The 14895-nt window shown below is 39.9% G+C and overlaps 2 protein-coding genes and 1 non-coding gene across 3 annotated transcripts; all 3 read right to left on the minus strand.

Annotated features, from left to right (window-relative positions):
- Positions 1-1226: 1226 nt before the first annotated feature.
- LOC112182807 lies at positions 1227-4931 on the minus strand. The gene is made up of 5 exons (XR_002929556.2): positions 4207-4931; positions 4046-4117; positions 3732-3816; positions 3477-3562; positions 1227-1539 (listed from the first exon to the last, which is right to left on the minus strand). It is a non-coding gene; the product is annotated as an uncharacterized LOC112182807 (transcript).
- A 467-nt stretch (positions 4932-5398) lies between these two features.
- Positions 5399-6039, minus strand: LOC121052841 (putative disease resistance RPP13-like protein 1). Its single transcript, XM_040518738.1, has 2 exons — positions 5641-6039; positions 5399-5491 (listed from the first exon to the last, which is right to left on the minus strand). Exons 1-2 carry the CDS (start codon positions 6037-6039, stop codon positions 5399-5401), a joined length of 492 nt encoding a protein of 163 aa, XP_040374672.1.
- Positions 6040-8908: 2869 nt separating this feature from the next.
- LOC112199567 (putative disease resistance protein RGA4) lies at positions 8909-9932 on the minus strand. The gene has a single exon (XM_024340568.2). It carries the CDS (start codon positions 9930-9932, stop codon positions 8964-8966), a length of 969 nt encoding a protein of 322 aa, XP_024196336.2. The 3' UTR covers positions 8909-8963.
- Positions 9933-14895: the final 4963 nt, after the last annotated feature.

Here is a 14895-nt window from a genome sequence, read left to right on the forward strand (position 1 = left end):
GTGAAACATTATGTGATGACTATTATGATCATTATGAATTCCCTTCGGATTATGACGACGACGATAATGAAGACAACGAGGGTGATGATGAAGACAACAAAGACGATGGCCGTAATAATGATAATCACGACGCCTGTGATAATGTTAATTATGATGGCCTTGATGATAGTGACAAGGTGAGAGCTCTTGTCATAATCTTTGAATACGAAATTGTTGAGGAATCCATGGACATCAAATACAAGTTGCTTAGTACTCGCTGCCTGCTTGAATACTCTTCCAAGAATGCCGAAGAAGAATCTTGGACTGGTACTTCACACCTTATAGGTGCCTATGTGATGTAAACTTAACTATAAGTTTTGTTGATTGATATATTGTTTTTGTCTCTAAAAAAACAAGTACTATTAATTTCAAATTATTCTCTTTATTTTTTCTTTACTTGTTGCTGCCATTGGTTGGGGGGGTGATTGAATCAAGACCAAGTTTCATAAAATATACAATAAATAGTGATTAAGTAAAATAAGATAAACATTTTTTTTTCCCCTTTCATGCTATAGGGTAGTTCCGCCCCTATCATGCAATTCAGTTTGTCAGTGTTACTATGCAGCTATCGAATTTCAGGTACAATGCAATTAAAGATGCTTATATGGCAACTGATGAAACTTATATTGATTTCTTGCAATGGAAAATTTTCTTTCCAATTACCTTTATACTGATTGAGATGATCAATGGTACTGATATTTTGTGTCATGAGGGCATGTGGATCTGTGTATTGTGGTGTTAAAAACGGAAAAGCATCCTTAAAACTGTATGTAGGCATGCCAGCATTAACAAAGGAGCTTGACAACATTTAGAACATTACTAGCAAATTGACCCGCGCAATGCTGCGGTTTTTTTCTTCTTCTAAGTTTCATATGTAATAAATGAATACTCGCAATCTAAAAAATATTAACGTTACTTAGAATATGATTTGTTTAGTTGTTGATAATAAATTAACAACAAATGAGATACAACAAAAAATAAACTTTTTCCATGATTTGTAGAAATTTACAAATACAAAATAGAATTGTTTTTCCTTAAAAAAAAAAAATTAAAGGATGTGGCAGAATTGTAAAAAAAAAAAAAAAAAAAAACTATTATGGCAAGATTGTAATTTCAGTCAAAAGCAAGAGGAAAAACTGTATTTTCAATGAACAGTGCTCTAGCGGCTTTAGTATATGTATAACTAGCAATGGCGCCCGCGCTTTGCCGCGGAATTTGTTGTTGCTAACAAATTACAACCATGAAAAACATAATTGAAATTGACTTCATTTTTTATGAAAGTGACAAATACAGAAAGACAAAGTTGGCTATTCTCAAAAAGCATTGAAGGTTACTGATATATAATGCAGGCTTGGTTCAAAGCACTGTCGAAATTGAACTGAAAGTCATGAATCTTAATGACAGTTAAGTATTCTACTTTTGAAAATTATGAATGTTGTTTGGAGAAGCGCAAACAGCTTATCAGTCTATGAAGCCTTCTCAACACTCTGAGGATATAATCTGCAAAACCAATAGGAAAAGCTACATTAACCCAGACATATGCACACAACTCAGCGATAAAAGAAGATGTAAAAAAAGAATGGAGTGTGGTCTACAATGTTCAGAGCAGAAGCTGGGAAAAAGGGATAAATCACTATTGTCATTCAAATAATTCAAAAGGCTCCTGGTCCTTTTTGCATTCAAGCACTTAATGATGTCTTACAGTTTCTTAACTCGAAATCCATCTCCATCAATCTAGGTCTTATAGATATGAGAAGATATAACAATCTAAAGTCTCGTGACAATTCAGTAAGGGCAATGGCAGCTTGTTAAAACTGTTTCCAATTAGATTTTTCTTAAACTAAACATATACAGACTATCAGGATCTGATGTGTCTCCCCAAAATCAGAACATCAATCGTTGAAAATAAATCAGAAAACAACTTACAAAACAAAGCAAACCTAAACATTGCTCAGAATCTAAAAACAATAGACCACACCAAGTCTTTTCCATGCAGTTTACTTCTCAAGTTCAGTATGTTGATAAGTTGCTCTACTTCCTGCATAACATGAGAGACTAAAACCTTTATGCACTGTACAGATTTTGAATATATGTGGGAGAACACACCAAATTCTCGACCGAAATTGAAGAAAAGAGAATCAGAGGAAATAGTTGGAAAAAGGGGAGAAGTGTTGTACATAATAGTCACCCTTTCTCATAAAGCTTTATCCATGTCAAGATTTTTAAATTTAAAATAAGTTCAAACAAAATCTGAGATTGGCAAAACTTGCTGAAATGACTTAGGTGTATTTTACTTTTAGAGATAACTAATGAAGATGTTTAATTTTTCAGCCCAGATGTTGCATGTTTAGGCAGATACTTGAGTAATATTATCAATGGAGTTAGAATATAATGCATAACAGAATGCTTCTTGCACTTAAGTTGTTTCTTAACTTTTCTATATGCATATATACTAAAGGGAAAAATTAAACAACAGGTATGAATAAAATTGAAAACTGGGTTTGTAAGCTGTCCCTTGCTCCAGCAGACATATCCTAGTATGAAATTGAAAAATCATTAAAAAAAAAAACGCAAAGGAGAACTGTTTAGTAGCGATAATTAGTCATAAAGAAAAGCAAACATCAAAACAACATTGAAGTTGTGACCATTGTTTGGAAGTTTTTATATCAGTAGCAGCAGCTCTTTAGTTTTCATGGGGGATTTAACAAAGTTAACTTTTGTTATTGTGGAAATCTGATCTTGAATTCATTGTTATTAAATGAATACTATGTAAATGAAGTTCTTATTGAGTATTTGAATTTGAATTCATTTCGTCATCAGCAAATTATTGAGACAAAGCTGTTTGCAAATTTGCAGTACTTTACTTTTTTATTCTTATTCAGATACAAACCATAAATTCGTTACCTGATTTTGATACAGAGCTAATGTTTATGTTCTGCTAATTCACCCTTTTGTTCTACTAAATATGCATACCAAAACCATGATCACTATGAAACCGAAACTTAAATCCAAAGTGTTTTTCATTCAAATCTTCGTATGAATTTCATATGGAGAGGACCAATCATGCATGCTCTTCTGCAGCAAGCAAGTGAAATTTCAACAGTATTCGTTGGGAAAGGTTGCTCTGTCAAACAAAATTTTCAGAAACAATTTTCCAATATAAAAGATACGTCAACAGAAAATATTAGTGTAGGGCTTTATATACTTTTTAATATTTGTCAGCTTTGTTTGATTTACCTAAAACAGAAAAATCTAGTAAGGAACTTGATTATAACACTACAGAGACTTGAAAGACAAAAGTTAATGGAGAAAGGTTATCTGTCATACTAGATTACACATACGACAAATTTATTGTTCACATTACTCGTAAGTGAAGCATACATCAGACAGAATGCATATCAATGCACCGTAATTGGAATTACTTAAGTGGACAATACCTTGAACCAGAACTAGAAGCCCAGAACAAAATTCTTGAGGTGCTCTCATTGCAAACAACTTTCTCCACCTTTTACTTGCTGCTGCCCTGCAAAATGCAAAACAAGATTCATGAGCAATTCATAGATAAGATTGATCGGATTGCTAAGCCAGTAAGGGTTAACATCCAGCCAGGCCACCAGAGGCCTCGAAGCTCCAAGGCAAGAAAGTGCCAGCTTGGTGTAAGGGAAGAGATTTGAAGTGGTATGAGCCAGTACCTTAATCCAGCATTAGAAGGGTGCGTGGATCAAGACTCTTGAGCTGGTCCATTGCTCAACCCTGTACTTCTTGCTGCTCTATAGTCTGCAAAACATTCACAAACAGAAACGGATAACTTAAGAGTAAGGATTGAAAATAGTGTTAGGGTTCAAGGTCTTCAATTGGCAATCAGTGCAAGAAGCATAATGAGACATAAGCACAATAGAAATCGGAAAATAGGTAAACATAATTCTTTTTTGACAATTAAAACAACATATATAAACAGGGTAGTAGAATGAATCAAGGTTTTGTTTTTCGGTTAAAGTTGACGTACTTGATTTCTATGCCCAGCGGTCGGCTTTGGCTTCTTCACCGTGGTCTCCAACAAAAACAAGTTGTGAGTTTGCTGTGGCACAATAGAAGTATAATGAGACACAATAGAAGTCGGAAAATGGGTAAAGGTTTTGTTTTTCGGTCGGAAAATGGTTGACATACCTGATTCAAAGCCCGCGGTCGGCTTTGGCTTCGTCCTCCCAGTCTCCAAAATAAACGTATGGGATGTGGGCTATTTCTTTGGGCCAGTGTCGTCCTTTACCTGGTTGGTATTTCTTTCTGAGCAGCGGACACTCGTCATAGATGCGAAGCTGTGTAAGTGAAAGAGGCAAATGATCCTCTTTTTCTGGAATAATAGATGCTAGCTTTGGGCAATCCCAAATGTTAAGGGATTCAAGAGAGGAGAGTGATTGAAAAGATGATGACAGGCGCTTCAGATTTGGGAAGTCTGCAATGGCGAGTTTAATGAGAGATTTTGGGAGCAGCACCTCCTTTGGCGGAAAGGACACCAGATCTGGATCTGCACCAACGATCCACAATTCTTTAAGAGAGGTGAGTCTGTCCAAGTGGTGAAGCCCCCACTCTGAGAGAGGCTTGCAGCTTTTGGGAGTCCAAATATGAAGATTAATTAGGTTGGGTGGGAAACCCTCTTCTATAATGGAAGCAAAACCTCCACATTCTACCAACAACAAAGTCTGAAGAGAGCTGAGGTTGTCCATGCCTCTGGGAGGGCTTCCAATTGATCACAATTGTCGATACGAAAGTCTATCAGGTTGGATGGCAACCCTCCTCTTGGGAAGGAAACGAGACTTCCACAATTGCGTATAATTAAAATGCGAAGAGCGGAGAGATGGCATAGCCGCTCTGGTAAGGATTTCAGATTTGCACACCTGCATATCCTAAGATCTTCAAGACACGTGTCCTCGTGGAATGTTTTTATTATCGACTCCAATCGTTCACAGTCACTTATCCTAAGATATTTGAGCCGTCGGCCTCCTTTGTCAGCATCCTTCACTAATAGTTTCAAATTTTGACATTTTTCTATCTCTATTGTTCTTATGCTTGACGATAGGATGCGTCAAAGAATTACACGACACCATCTTTACAAATTCAAGACAAGGTGGCCAACTAGCTTCTGGAAAAGAAATTAGATTTGAGCATCCAGTTAACACAAGGTGCTTGAGTGCTCTTAGCTCTTGAATAAAGTGAGAGGGGGAGTCAGAGATGTTGCCTCCAATAATATTAGAAATCCGACGCTGCAGCCATCTATCCTCATTCTCCCATAAACATCTTAACTCTTCACAACCAGAAATCCACAATGTTTGAAGCTTTGGTAATCCTCTGATGAACCCATCTATTTCGAGTCTGAACTCTGAAATATCATGAAGCTCCATAACCTCCAGTAACTCAAACTTAACTCCGCTTCTGTGCACCACCCTTTTACAACCTGTTATGACCAACACAGTTAAATGTTTATAATTGGCAATTGAAACCACCAACTCTTCACATTCATCAATATACAGCTCTGATAATGAATCCATGCTCTTGGATAGCAAACACTTCAATTTCGAGCATCTAGATTCTAGAGATGGAAACCTGTCGCAGGCAAGGGAAAACTCGAATTTCTTCATTTGTTTTGCAAGGAAGCCACTCCTTCCAATTTTCCAACACTGGAAAAGGCAAGCTGCACTCTCCATAAAACTCAGCACCCACACTTTTAACATTGGCCAGTCCTTGTATCCAAAGTTTTTTCAGAAAAGGTAATTGGCCAAGAGGAGGTAAGAATCGACAATTTTTACAATTCTCTAACTTCACATGCGTCATATCAGAGAATGAAGGATGTCCAATCCATTTTGAAAATTCGAAACCATTGTAGCCCTTGATGGTGAGGTCTAGAAGCTTTTTATGAGGTTCTAAACTGCAGAGCACCTCCGACTCCTTCTCACTTGTGCCACTCCATTCCAATTGCAATGTATTTAGCCCTTCCTTATTCATTATTTTGGCCCTCTTCACATCCCCAACATCGATCACATTTTCCAATCTTCCAAGGCTTATGGTCCACGAAGATACAATGACCCTATCTCTCCAAGCCCTGATGCACTACCTTTCCCCACCACAAAATTAAGCACAGTTTGCAGATGAGTCAACCGACTTACTTGGGGAGGCATTTCTTCCAATGAAGGCGTGTTTGAATTGTTGAGATGACATAAATTAGATAAATTGCTCATGTTTTTTTTTTTTGGCAACTATAAATTGCTCATGTTTGAAGGTAGTGTCTTCAATTTTGAACAGTTCTCTAATATTAACGTCTATAAGTTGTAAAGCTTGCATATTGACTCCGGCAAACTCATTATTAATGTGTGAGAAAGATCAAGGTACCGTAGATGTCTCAGATTACATACGGAATCTGGCAACTCCGTCAGTTTATAGCCATTGAAGGAGAGCACCCGCAAGTACTTCAACTGTGGCAATAGATCAGAAGTAGCATAATGAGTTAGATAATTCCCATAACCACTGGAAACAGGAAGTGGTAGGAAAGTCCGCAAGCGTTTTGCTTCAGAAAATGTCTCAAATTTTTTTACCCCATCGAACTTGCCAGAAATGTAAGCCAGATGACGAGTCTTTGGAGAACATCTACCATGCGGTTTATCCTCTAATCTGCAAAATGTGTCTCCAGCAGCCCATCGTGCTAAATCACCAACAAGGTCATGCATTACATAATGTCAACTGTTTTTGCCCGAATTTTGAAATAATGACAGAGACAATAGCTCCTCAAAATATTCGTCACCAATATCTTCCATTGCTTTAGCCCCTTCTGGTTGCTCAAGGAAACCCTCTGCCATCCACAGAAGGATTAATTGGGTTTTCTCAAATTTGTAGTCATTGGGAAGTATTGAGCAATAAGCAAAGCACCTCTTCAAAGTTGAAGGGAGATAATGATAACTCAATCTCAGTACTGGGAGTATATCACTCCTATCTGATGTACTCCATAATTTGTCATTCAGTATTTCCTCCCACTTGTCAGTTTCTTTACAACGTAAAACACCACCAAGAGTTTTTGCAGCCAATGGCAATCCATTGCAGTTCGTAACAACTAGAAATGACCCGCGCGTTGCTGCGGGGTGTTCAATGTTTAACTACAGTAAACATGAAAATTTGAAACATGCTATAAGTAACCAAAGTATTTCTTACAGTTACAGATTTGAAGACATACATATTGAAACAAAATAGTTAGGCTTAGAATAAACTATTTTACGTCAAAGTACGCACCAAACCTCAGATCACTATGTAGATACCTCAAGAAAGAATTCAGTATATTCTAGGGGCTGTGACCACTTACCCAATTTCAGCATGAACATTGCCCACTTACTCCACCAAGAGTTTATTAACCTCATTTACCCAATCTAACCTATAGTGACAGTATTGCCCCCTATTAAACTCTATCCTCTCAGACTCCCCTTCTCCTCCCAGACTCTCTCTCTCTCTCTTCCTTCCCCTACCAAGCCTACTCAACGACCACTACAAGCCACGAAGATGCCGAGTCCACCAACCACCATCGGTCTCGAAGATGTGAGTTCACCACCATCTGCGCCGGACGACGAATGGACGTTGATCGATAAGGCGGTCGATTGGGGATGGAGATCTCGGCGTCATGGAGATCTCCGTGATGCAGGAAATCGCTGCTCCCTTCTGGACGAAGACGACAACGATGATGAAGAAGAGAGGCGGCGACGAAAAGCTTCAGAGGTCTCACCGGCGCTGCCTTTGTCGGTGATGTCGTTCTTATCAGCTATTCCGGCGCCTAGGAACTCGGCGACTGGGTCTGTTCAACGGCGTCGGTGTGGATCCGGAGACGTGGGTGATCCGGTATGGTAGTGGAGCTGTCGTGCGTTGCTGGGTTTGCAGGGGCCGCGCAGGGATGGGCTGCTGTGTCAGTGCTCGGTGCAGCAGCAGGTGGTGGACGTGGGGGTAGTGGGCTGTCTTGGATGAGTTGGGTGCCCAAGCGACTGGGTGCCCTTAGCAAATCGATGCTGGAGTCGCCGGAGGAGTGACATTACTCCGGTTGCTGCGTTATTTTTTTTTTTTTAAGAATTGTTGTTCAGTTCTTTTTTTTGGCAAGGAACAGCATTTTTTTTTTGAATGTCTATTGGATTGGAGGCCAATGATCTACTATCTGTTCAACAATGTGAGTAATCTGACATTGCAATGTAATTGTGGGGTTTGTTTGATGGTCTACTGGGGGGCAGTAGACACATTATTGGCCACCAGTAGACTTTGATACGAGGGACAGGGATCACTATAGTGTGGCGTTTTGATAAATTACCTGTTGTTTTCTGTGTATTAAAGTCAAATTATCTGTGAATCTTACAAAATGGTGCATTTTTGGTGGTCTATTGGGGGGCAGTAGAGACGTTGGACTTTGTATTGGGGGGCAATAATATGATTACTGGGGGCAGTAATATGATTATAAATTGATCAATTGTGCCTGTAGTGTATTCATTTTGGTTTTGGGAGTTCATACAATTCACTGGACGACAATAATATGATTTTTGGAAGGCAATAATATGATTACTGGGGGCAGTAATATGATTACTGGGGGGCAATAATAGCCGGATTCCGGTCATCGGTCGCCGGAATCCGGTTACCGTTCGCCGGAGTCCGGTCACCTGTCGCCGGAGTCCGGTCGCCGGAGACCGCGCCGGCCTCTGGTCACCGGAGCACAGCAAGGTGGAAGGTGACTTCTCTCTCTAAGTGAGAAAGAAGGAGAGGGCAAAAAAGTCTCAAAAAAAAAGAAAAAAGAATTAATTGGGTAAAGGGGAAATAATCCCTTAGAGTGTTTTGGGTAAATGGGGTTAAAAAACAGTTGGTGGAGCAAGTGGGCAATTTTTAGCCTAAAATCGGGTAAATGATCATTTCCCCTATATTCTATTAACGAAAGATAAGCAACTGCATGTATGCAACTTACTTCCCTTAGCTCCCCTACGAAAGGGAGCTTGCAGTTTTATCCATGAAACATAATCACACGTGCTCCAGACATCATCTAAAACAATCAAAAACCTTTTACCATCCAGCGCCTTGCTCAGATCATCTTGAAGTTTACTGAAATCATCAATATCACATGGCCCAGATGTAACTTTCTTAAAAATAGTTCTCGTCACCGTTTCAAGATTGAAGTCATCGGACACTGAAACCCAGATCTTGATATCAAACTGTTCCTTTGCAGCAGCATTGAAGACTTGTCCCGCAATCGTTGTCTTGCCGACTCCTCCCATACCAACAATGGGAACAACTTGATAATTGGTGGTAGAAGAAGGATCAACATCTCTGGACAACATTTCAACAATCTTTCTTGCGTCTTCATCTCTCCCAACCACAGGTCCATCCAACACATACGAACCTGGTGGCCTTTGCCATGAGGATGTTGAAGTAGAGTTAAGCCCAGTCACTTTCAAACCAAGATTCCTCTTCAGCTCATATATCTCTTGCAAGCGATTAGAAATCTGGTCTATTTCGGAGTTCATATTGAAATTGAACTTGACTTTGTGAGGAAGTTTTGTAAAGAAGCCTCGTACCTTGCTTGTGCCAGTTTGGTGAAGCTTGAGCTGCTCGCGTTCTAACTTCTCATTAGAAAAGGTGTTGAGTAGATCGTCGATATCGTAAGCCAAGTGTTTGAGTTCGTTCAGCCAGAGCTTCACTGCCTTGGCCGTCAGCTGCTTCTCCTCCGCATCGGAAAGCACCGCTGCAATTGCCAACAGTGTTTCCTTCCATTTCCGCAGCTTTTTGCGAACTCCTCCCAAGCATCCGAAGTACTCCACGATCTCCTGAGGCGTTATCCTGTCCAGCAGCAACTGGAGGAATGCCGCAAGAAAGACCTCTCCCAATGCCATATTAGTCTCGTCTCTCTCTCTCTCTCTCTCGTTGAAAAAATTCAGTGAAGGTGAGGATGGTATGATATTTTTCTAACAAGAGGCTTGAAGATTTGTCCACTTGTAAGTTGGGAATCATGTTTTCTCGGCTATGAAGTAATGAAGATGTGTCGACTTTTATGTGGAATCATGCTTTCTCGGCTATGAAGTAATGATGATAGAACTTGTTCCCTGGGAAAATATATGGATGATTGTGGCACAAGCAATGGGCTGGTGACACCAGCGTCTCTTCCGAGTGCAGACTCCAGTAGTTGGCCCTTTGTGGCATCAACTATTTTTATTCTTATGTTGTTGGTCCCAACGGCTGAGACGACGCAGTTTAGGTGTGTCGTGTATGGAAGCACCTTTGTGAAGACAATCTGGAAGCATCTTTGTGGGGAACTGGGGATAAAGTGGAAAGATTGCCAAAATTGGTTTTGCCACTTTGGCTACGTTAATGTGCATAATTGAGAGTATAATTGATATGAGAAAATCATGTGTATTAAATACAAAAAATCAGATTAATTTAATCTCATGAACTATGTATATGTGAATGTAATCTATATAGACATACAAAATTACGTACAATATTTTGGGTGGAATAATAAATTTTAGCAATGAAACTACCTAATTTAATTTGTCCCAGATCAGGTAATGGCAGAGAGCTAGAACAAAAGCTCCCTCTTGTTCTTCAGTGCAGTGAAAGTGAACTTCTTTTCCCCATTTCTGGTTGTATTCGTTACTGTTGGCTTCAGTTTTCCTGCCACATTTTCAATACAATTGAAACACAACTGATATCAGAAAGTAAAACAACTTTTTTGGAAAATAAATCTTTAATGATTATAGAACAAAAAGAGATGCCAAAAGATAAATTTTTATATGTATATCGACTGAAAAATTGAAGAATTTAACCAAACAGAACTTTAGAGTTTGCTGTGATCAGGGACTAAATTTTTGTAATTTTTATAAACTTAAAAGGACCATATATGATTTTCACTCCATGTTTAAATAAAATAATAACAATTAAAAAAAAAAAAACACCAATTCCCTTCCTGGTCCTACTGTGGCTCCCGCACTGGCTTGGCTTCAAATTGGCATCTGTAAAATAGCTGTAAATCTTATGTAATTATGATTCTTATTTATTTAGGTTATCATGTAATTATAGGAATGATTGTTTCCTATTAGGGTTAGACTGCTCCTCTTGTCCTTGTATATATACCCCTTTGTGGGATGAATAGTATTATTATTGAAAACCCTAAAATCAAAGTATTCTTTTCTACTTGGTATCAGAGCAGGTTCAATCCTTTGAACTTGCCTGCTTCCTTTGAATCCTGAATCCCAAAGCACACCACAAACCGCTGCGTACCACCACCATTAAAATCAAGCCATCCCTGAATTTTTTGAAACCCTAGAAAAACCAAACCTAAAAAAAAAAACAAACAAACCCTAAATTCCTCAATGGCCGGACCTGCAATTGAAGGCGAACAGTCAAATCCCGAGAAGACAATGGTGTCATCCTCACCGATCATCCATCACCACTACACCACCCAACAAGACAACTCTGCTTTCCCCACAAGTGTTGTCTTGAATGAATCCAACTACACCATATGGGCTCCTCTTATGAGAATGCGCATTGGAGCACGAGGGAAAGTTGGTTATCTGACCGGAGTAAAGGCTGAACCCGCCATGAATTCTGCAGAGTATGAAGCTTGGGCCACGGACAATGAAAAGGTGAAAAGTTGGCTAATTGACTCCATGGAATCCTCTCTCATGAACCGGTATATTTGTCTCCCTACTGCGAAAGATATTTGGGAAGCTGTAGAGAAAACCTTTTATGATGATTCTGATGAAACCCGAATCTTTGAGTTGAATAAAAAGTGTTTTGAAGCAAAGCAGAATGGAAGTCCCATTCCGACCTACTACAATGAGTTAGTGGCAATGTTCCAGGAGATTGATCAAAGGGTGGCCTCTCAACATGATAATGTTGCAGCTGTCGTTCAAGAAACTTCAGCAATGTCCCGGATGCGTGTTCACTTGTTTTTGAGTGGACTTGACCCAGAGTATGATCAGGTGCGTGGAGAAATCCTACGCAAGGAGCCTAAATTCTCCTTGGAGCAGAGCTATGCTTACATTCGCAAGGTGCAATCAGAGAAACAAGCTATGGGGCGTTCGGTACCTACCGAATCTTCTGTTATGGCCGTTCAACGCCGACCAGGTCCTCCTCCAGGCTTCCCAGGTCCTTCTCCACGCCGTCCTCATGACAAACCAAACCCATAAGCAAACAAAAAATGTGCTGTCTGTGGGGAAGTAGGTCATACCAAGGAGCGGTGCTATGAAGTGATTGGCTACCCTGATTGGTGGGACTTCACCAGGAAACCGCGAAAGAATCTGGGCAAGGCGGCTATTGCTACTACAGAGGAAGAGCATCTCGACAATGCCTCCGCTAATGTAGCGCAGTCAGGTATGAAGGGTAAGGCTACTTTGAATAATACATGGATAATTGATATAGGTGCATCTGATCATATGACCAATGACCCTAGTCTTGTGAAAAACCTTAGACGTTCCTCTCAAAATATTGTCTCTACTGCTGATGGTACTCCAACTCCGGTCACCGAAGAAGGTTCTATTGTTGTATCTGATACCTTAACCCTTGAATCTGTCCTAGTTGTTCCCTCACTAGCTTATAATCTCCTATCTGTTGGTCAGATTATTTTAGCACTTGCATGTATTGTGACCTTCTATCCATCTTTCTGTGTGTTTCAGGACATTCTGACTCGGCGGATTCTTGGTTATGGTGTTAGAAGGGGAAAATTATACTACCTGGATCTGACAGAGACTGGAGAAAACCAGAAACATCTTTTGGGGCAAGCTAATCAGATTAATGGGGTAGAGAATGCAAAGGAAGCAGTATGGTTATGGCATCGCCGTTTAGGTCATCTATCTTTTAGTTATCTTAAGAAGCTGCAACCTCATTTGTTTTAGGTTGTTAGTGATTTGGATTTCCATTGTGACATTTGTGAACTGGCCAAGAGCCACCGTATTTCATATTCACCAAGTCTTAATAAAAGTCCTGTTCCTTTTATGAAAATTCACTCTGATGCCTGGGGTCCTGCAAAGATTCCTTCTCTTTCTGGAGCTCGGTATTTTGTAACGTTTATTGATGATTGCACTCGCATGACATGGGTGTCATTACTGAAGAATAAGAGTGATGTATTTGGAATGTTTATTGAATTTCACAAAATGGTGGCAACTCAGTATCAACAATCCATCAGAGTGTTTCAGTCTGACAATGGTGGAGAGTTTGTGAATGGCCTTATGATTGAGTTTTGCCGGTCACATGGAACTCGTCATCAAACCTCCAATTCTTATACTCCTCAACAGAATGGGTTAGCAGAACGGAAGAACAGGCTGTTGATGGAAGTTGTTCGTGCTTCCTTATTTGGCATGAATGTACCTCGGTCCTATTGGGGAGAAGCAGCAAAATCTGCAGCATATCTTATCAACCGTACTCCTTCACAGGTGATTGAGTTTCAGAATTCTCATTAGAAGCTTCTTACATTTTTGACCATCCCTTCTATGCCTAATTTGGATCCCCGGGTGTTTGGGTGCACAGCTTATGTTCATATTCCCAAGCCTCAAAGCAACAAGCTTGATCCCCGTGCCCGTAAGTGTATCTTTGTTGGTTATGCTGACTTCCAGAAGGGTTATCGATGTTATGATCCCCTTACTGGCACTTTACATGTCTCTCTTGATGTTGCTTTTCGTGAATCCGAGACTTATTACTCAGGGGGAGCTTCTCAGTCTTCCCTTCAGGGGGAGAGAGGTTGTGAAGGGAATCCTCGTTCTATTATTGATTTTGATGTCTTTGAAAGACTTGGAAAATTTGGAGGATACATTTGAGGGTAGAAATTTAGAAACAGAAAATGCAGTTGCCGAATAGAGCATTGTGAATTCCGAAATAGACAATGCGACTGCCGAACGAAGTGTTGCGAATTCCGAAACAGAAAATGCGATTCTTGAACAGAGTGTTGTGAATTCCGAAACAGAAAATGTAACTGCCGAACAGAGTGTTGTGAATTCCGAGACAAAAGAGACGACTTTTCTGGATAGTTTGAATCAAAATCAAGACTTATCTGAAGCTCACACACAAGATATTCCCCCTTCTACATCACCAACTGAAGATCCCAGTCAGAATGATCCTCCTCAAATACCCCTAAACTTTAATGAATCTTCTGGGTTAGAAAGTGTCAAACCTAGGAAATCACAAAGGGTTACCACGGGAATTCCTAAGAAACAATATGAACCAGATATCAAAGCCAAAGCTAAATACCCTATAGCTAATTTTATGTCTAACCATAGGATTTCTGGGTCACATGCACTTGTTATTGATCAATTATCTACTGTATCTATTCCTAGTAACGTGCAGGATGCATTGACGGATCCAAAATGGACAAAGGCGATGAATGAAGAATTGGAAGCTCTTCAAAAGAATGCAACATGGGAACTAGTACTTATGCCGGTTGGAAAGAAGACTGTAGGGTGTCGTTGGGTATTTACTGTGAAGCTTAATGCAAATGGAACTATTAATAGATACAAGGCGAGGTTGGTTGCCAAAGGATACACACAACGTTATGGGATTGATTATGAGGAGACTTTTGCACCTGTGGCAAAGATCAATACTGTTCGGATTCTAATCTCACTTGCAGCAAACAAAGATTGGCCCTTACACCAGTTTGATGTGAAGAATGCGTTTCTTAATGGGAATTTGGAAGAAGAAGTGTACATGGATGTGCCCCCAGGTGTTAAGAATTACCCAAGTGAAGTTGGCAAGGTGTGTAAATTGAAGAAGTCTTTGTATGGCCTGAAGCAATCTCCAAGAGCCTGGTTTGGGAGATTTTCAAAGTCCATGAGAGCCTTTGGGTACAGACAGAGCAATTCTGACCAT

Source organism: Rosa chinensis, chromosome 1 (genome assembly GCF_002994745.2).
Source record: "Rosa chinensis cultivar Old Blush chromosome 1, RchiOBHm-V2, whole genome shotgun sequence".
Taxonomy (NCBI): domain Eukaryota; kingdom Viridiplantae; phylum Streptophyta; class Magnoliopsida; order Rosales; family Rosaceae; genus Rosa; species Rosa chinensis.

Coding starts and splice junctions, on each gene's coding strand:
- LOC121052841 (XM_040518738.1), bottom strand. CDS start 6,039: ATGAATAAGGAAGGGCTAAATACATTGCAATTGGAATGGAGTGGCACA. Junction 5,492..5,640: donor TTTTCCCTTGCCTGCGACAG/GTTTCCATCTCT, acceptor TGGTCATAACAG/GTTGTAAAAGGGTGGTGCAC.
- LOC112199567 (XM_024340568.2), bottom strand. CDS start 9,932: ATGGCATTGGGAGAGGTCTTTCTTGCGGCATTCCTCCAGTTGCTGCTG.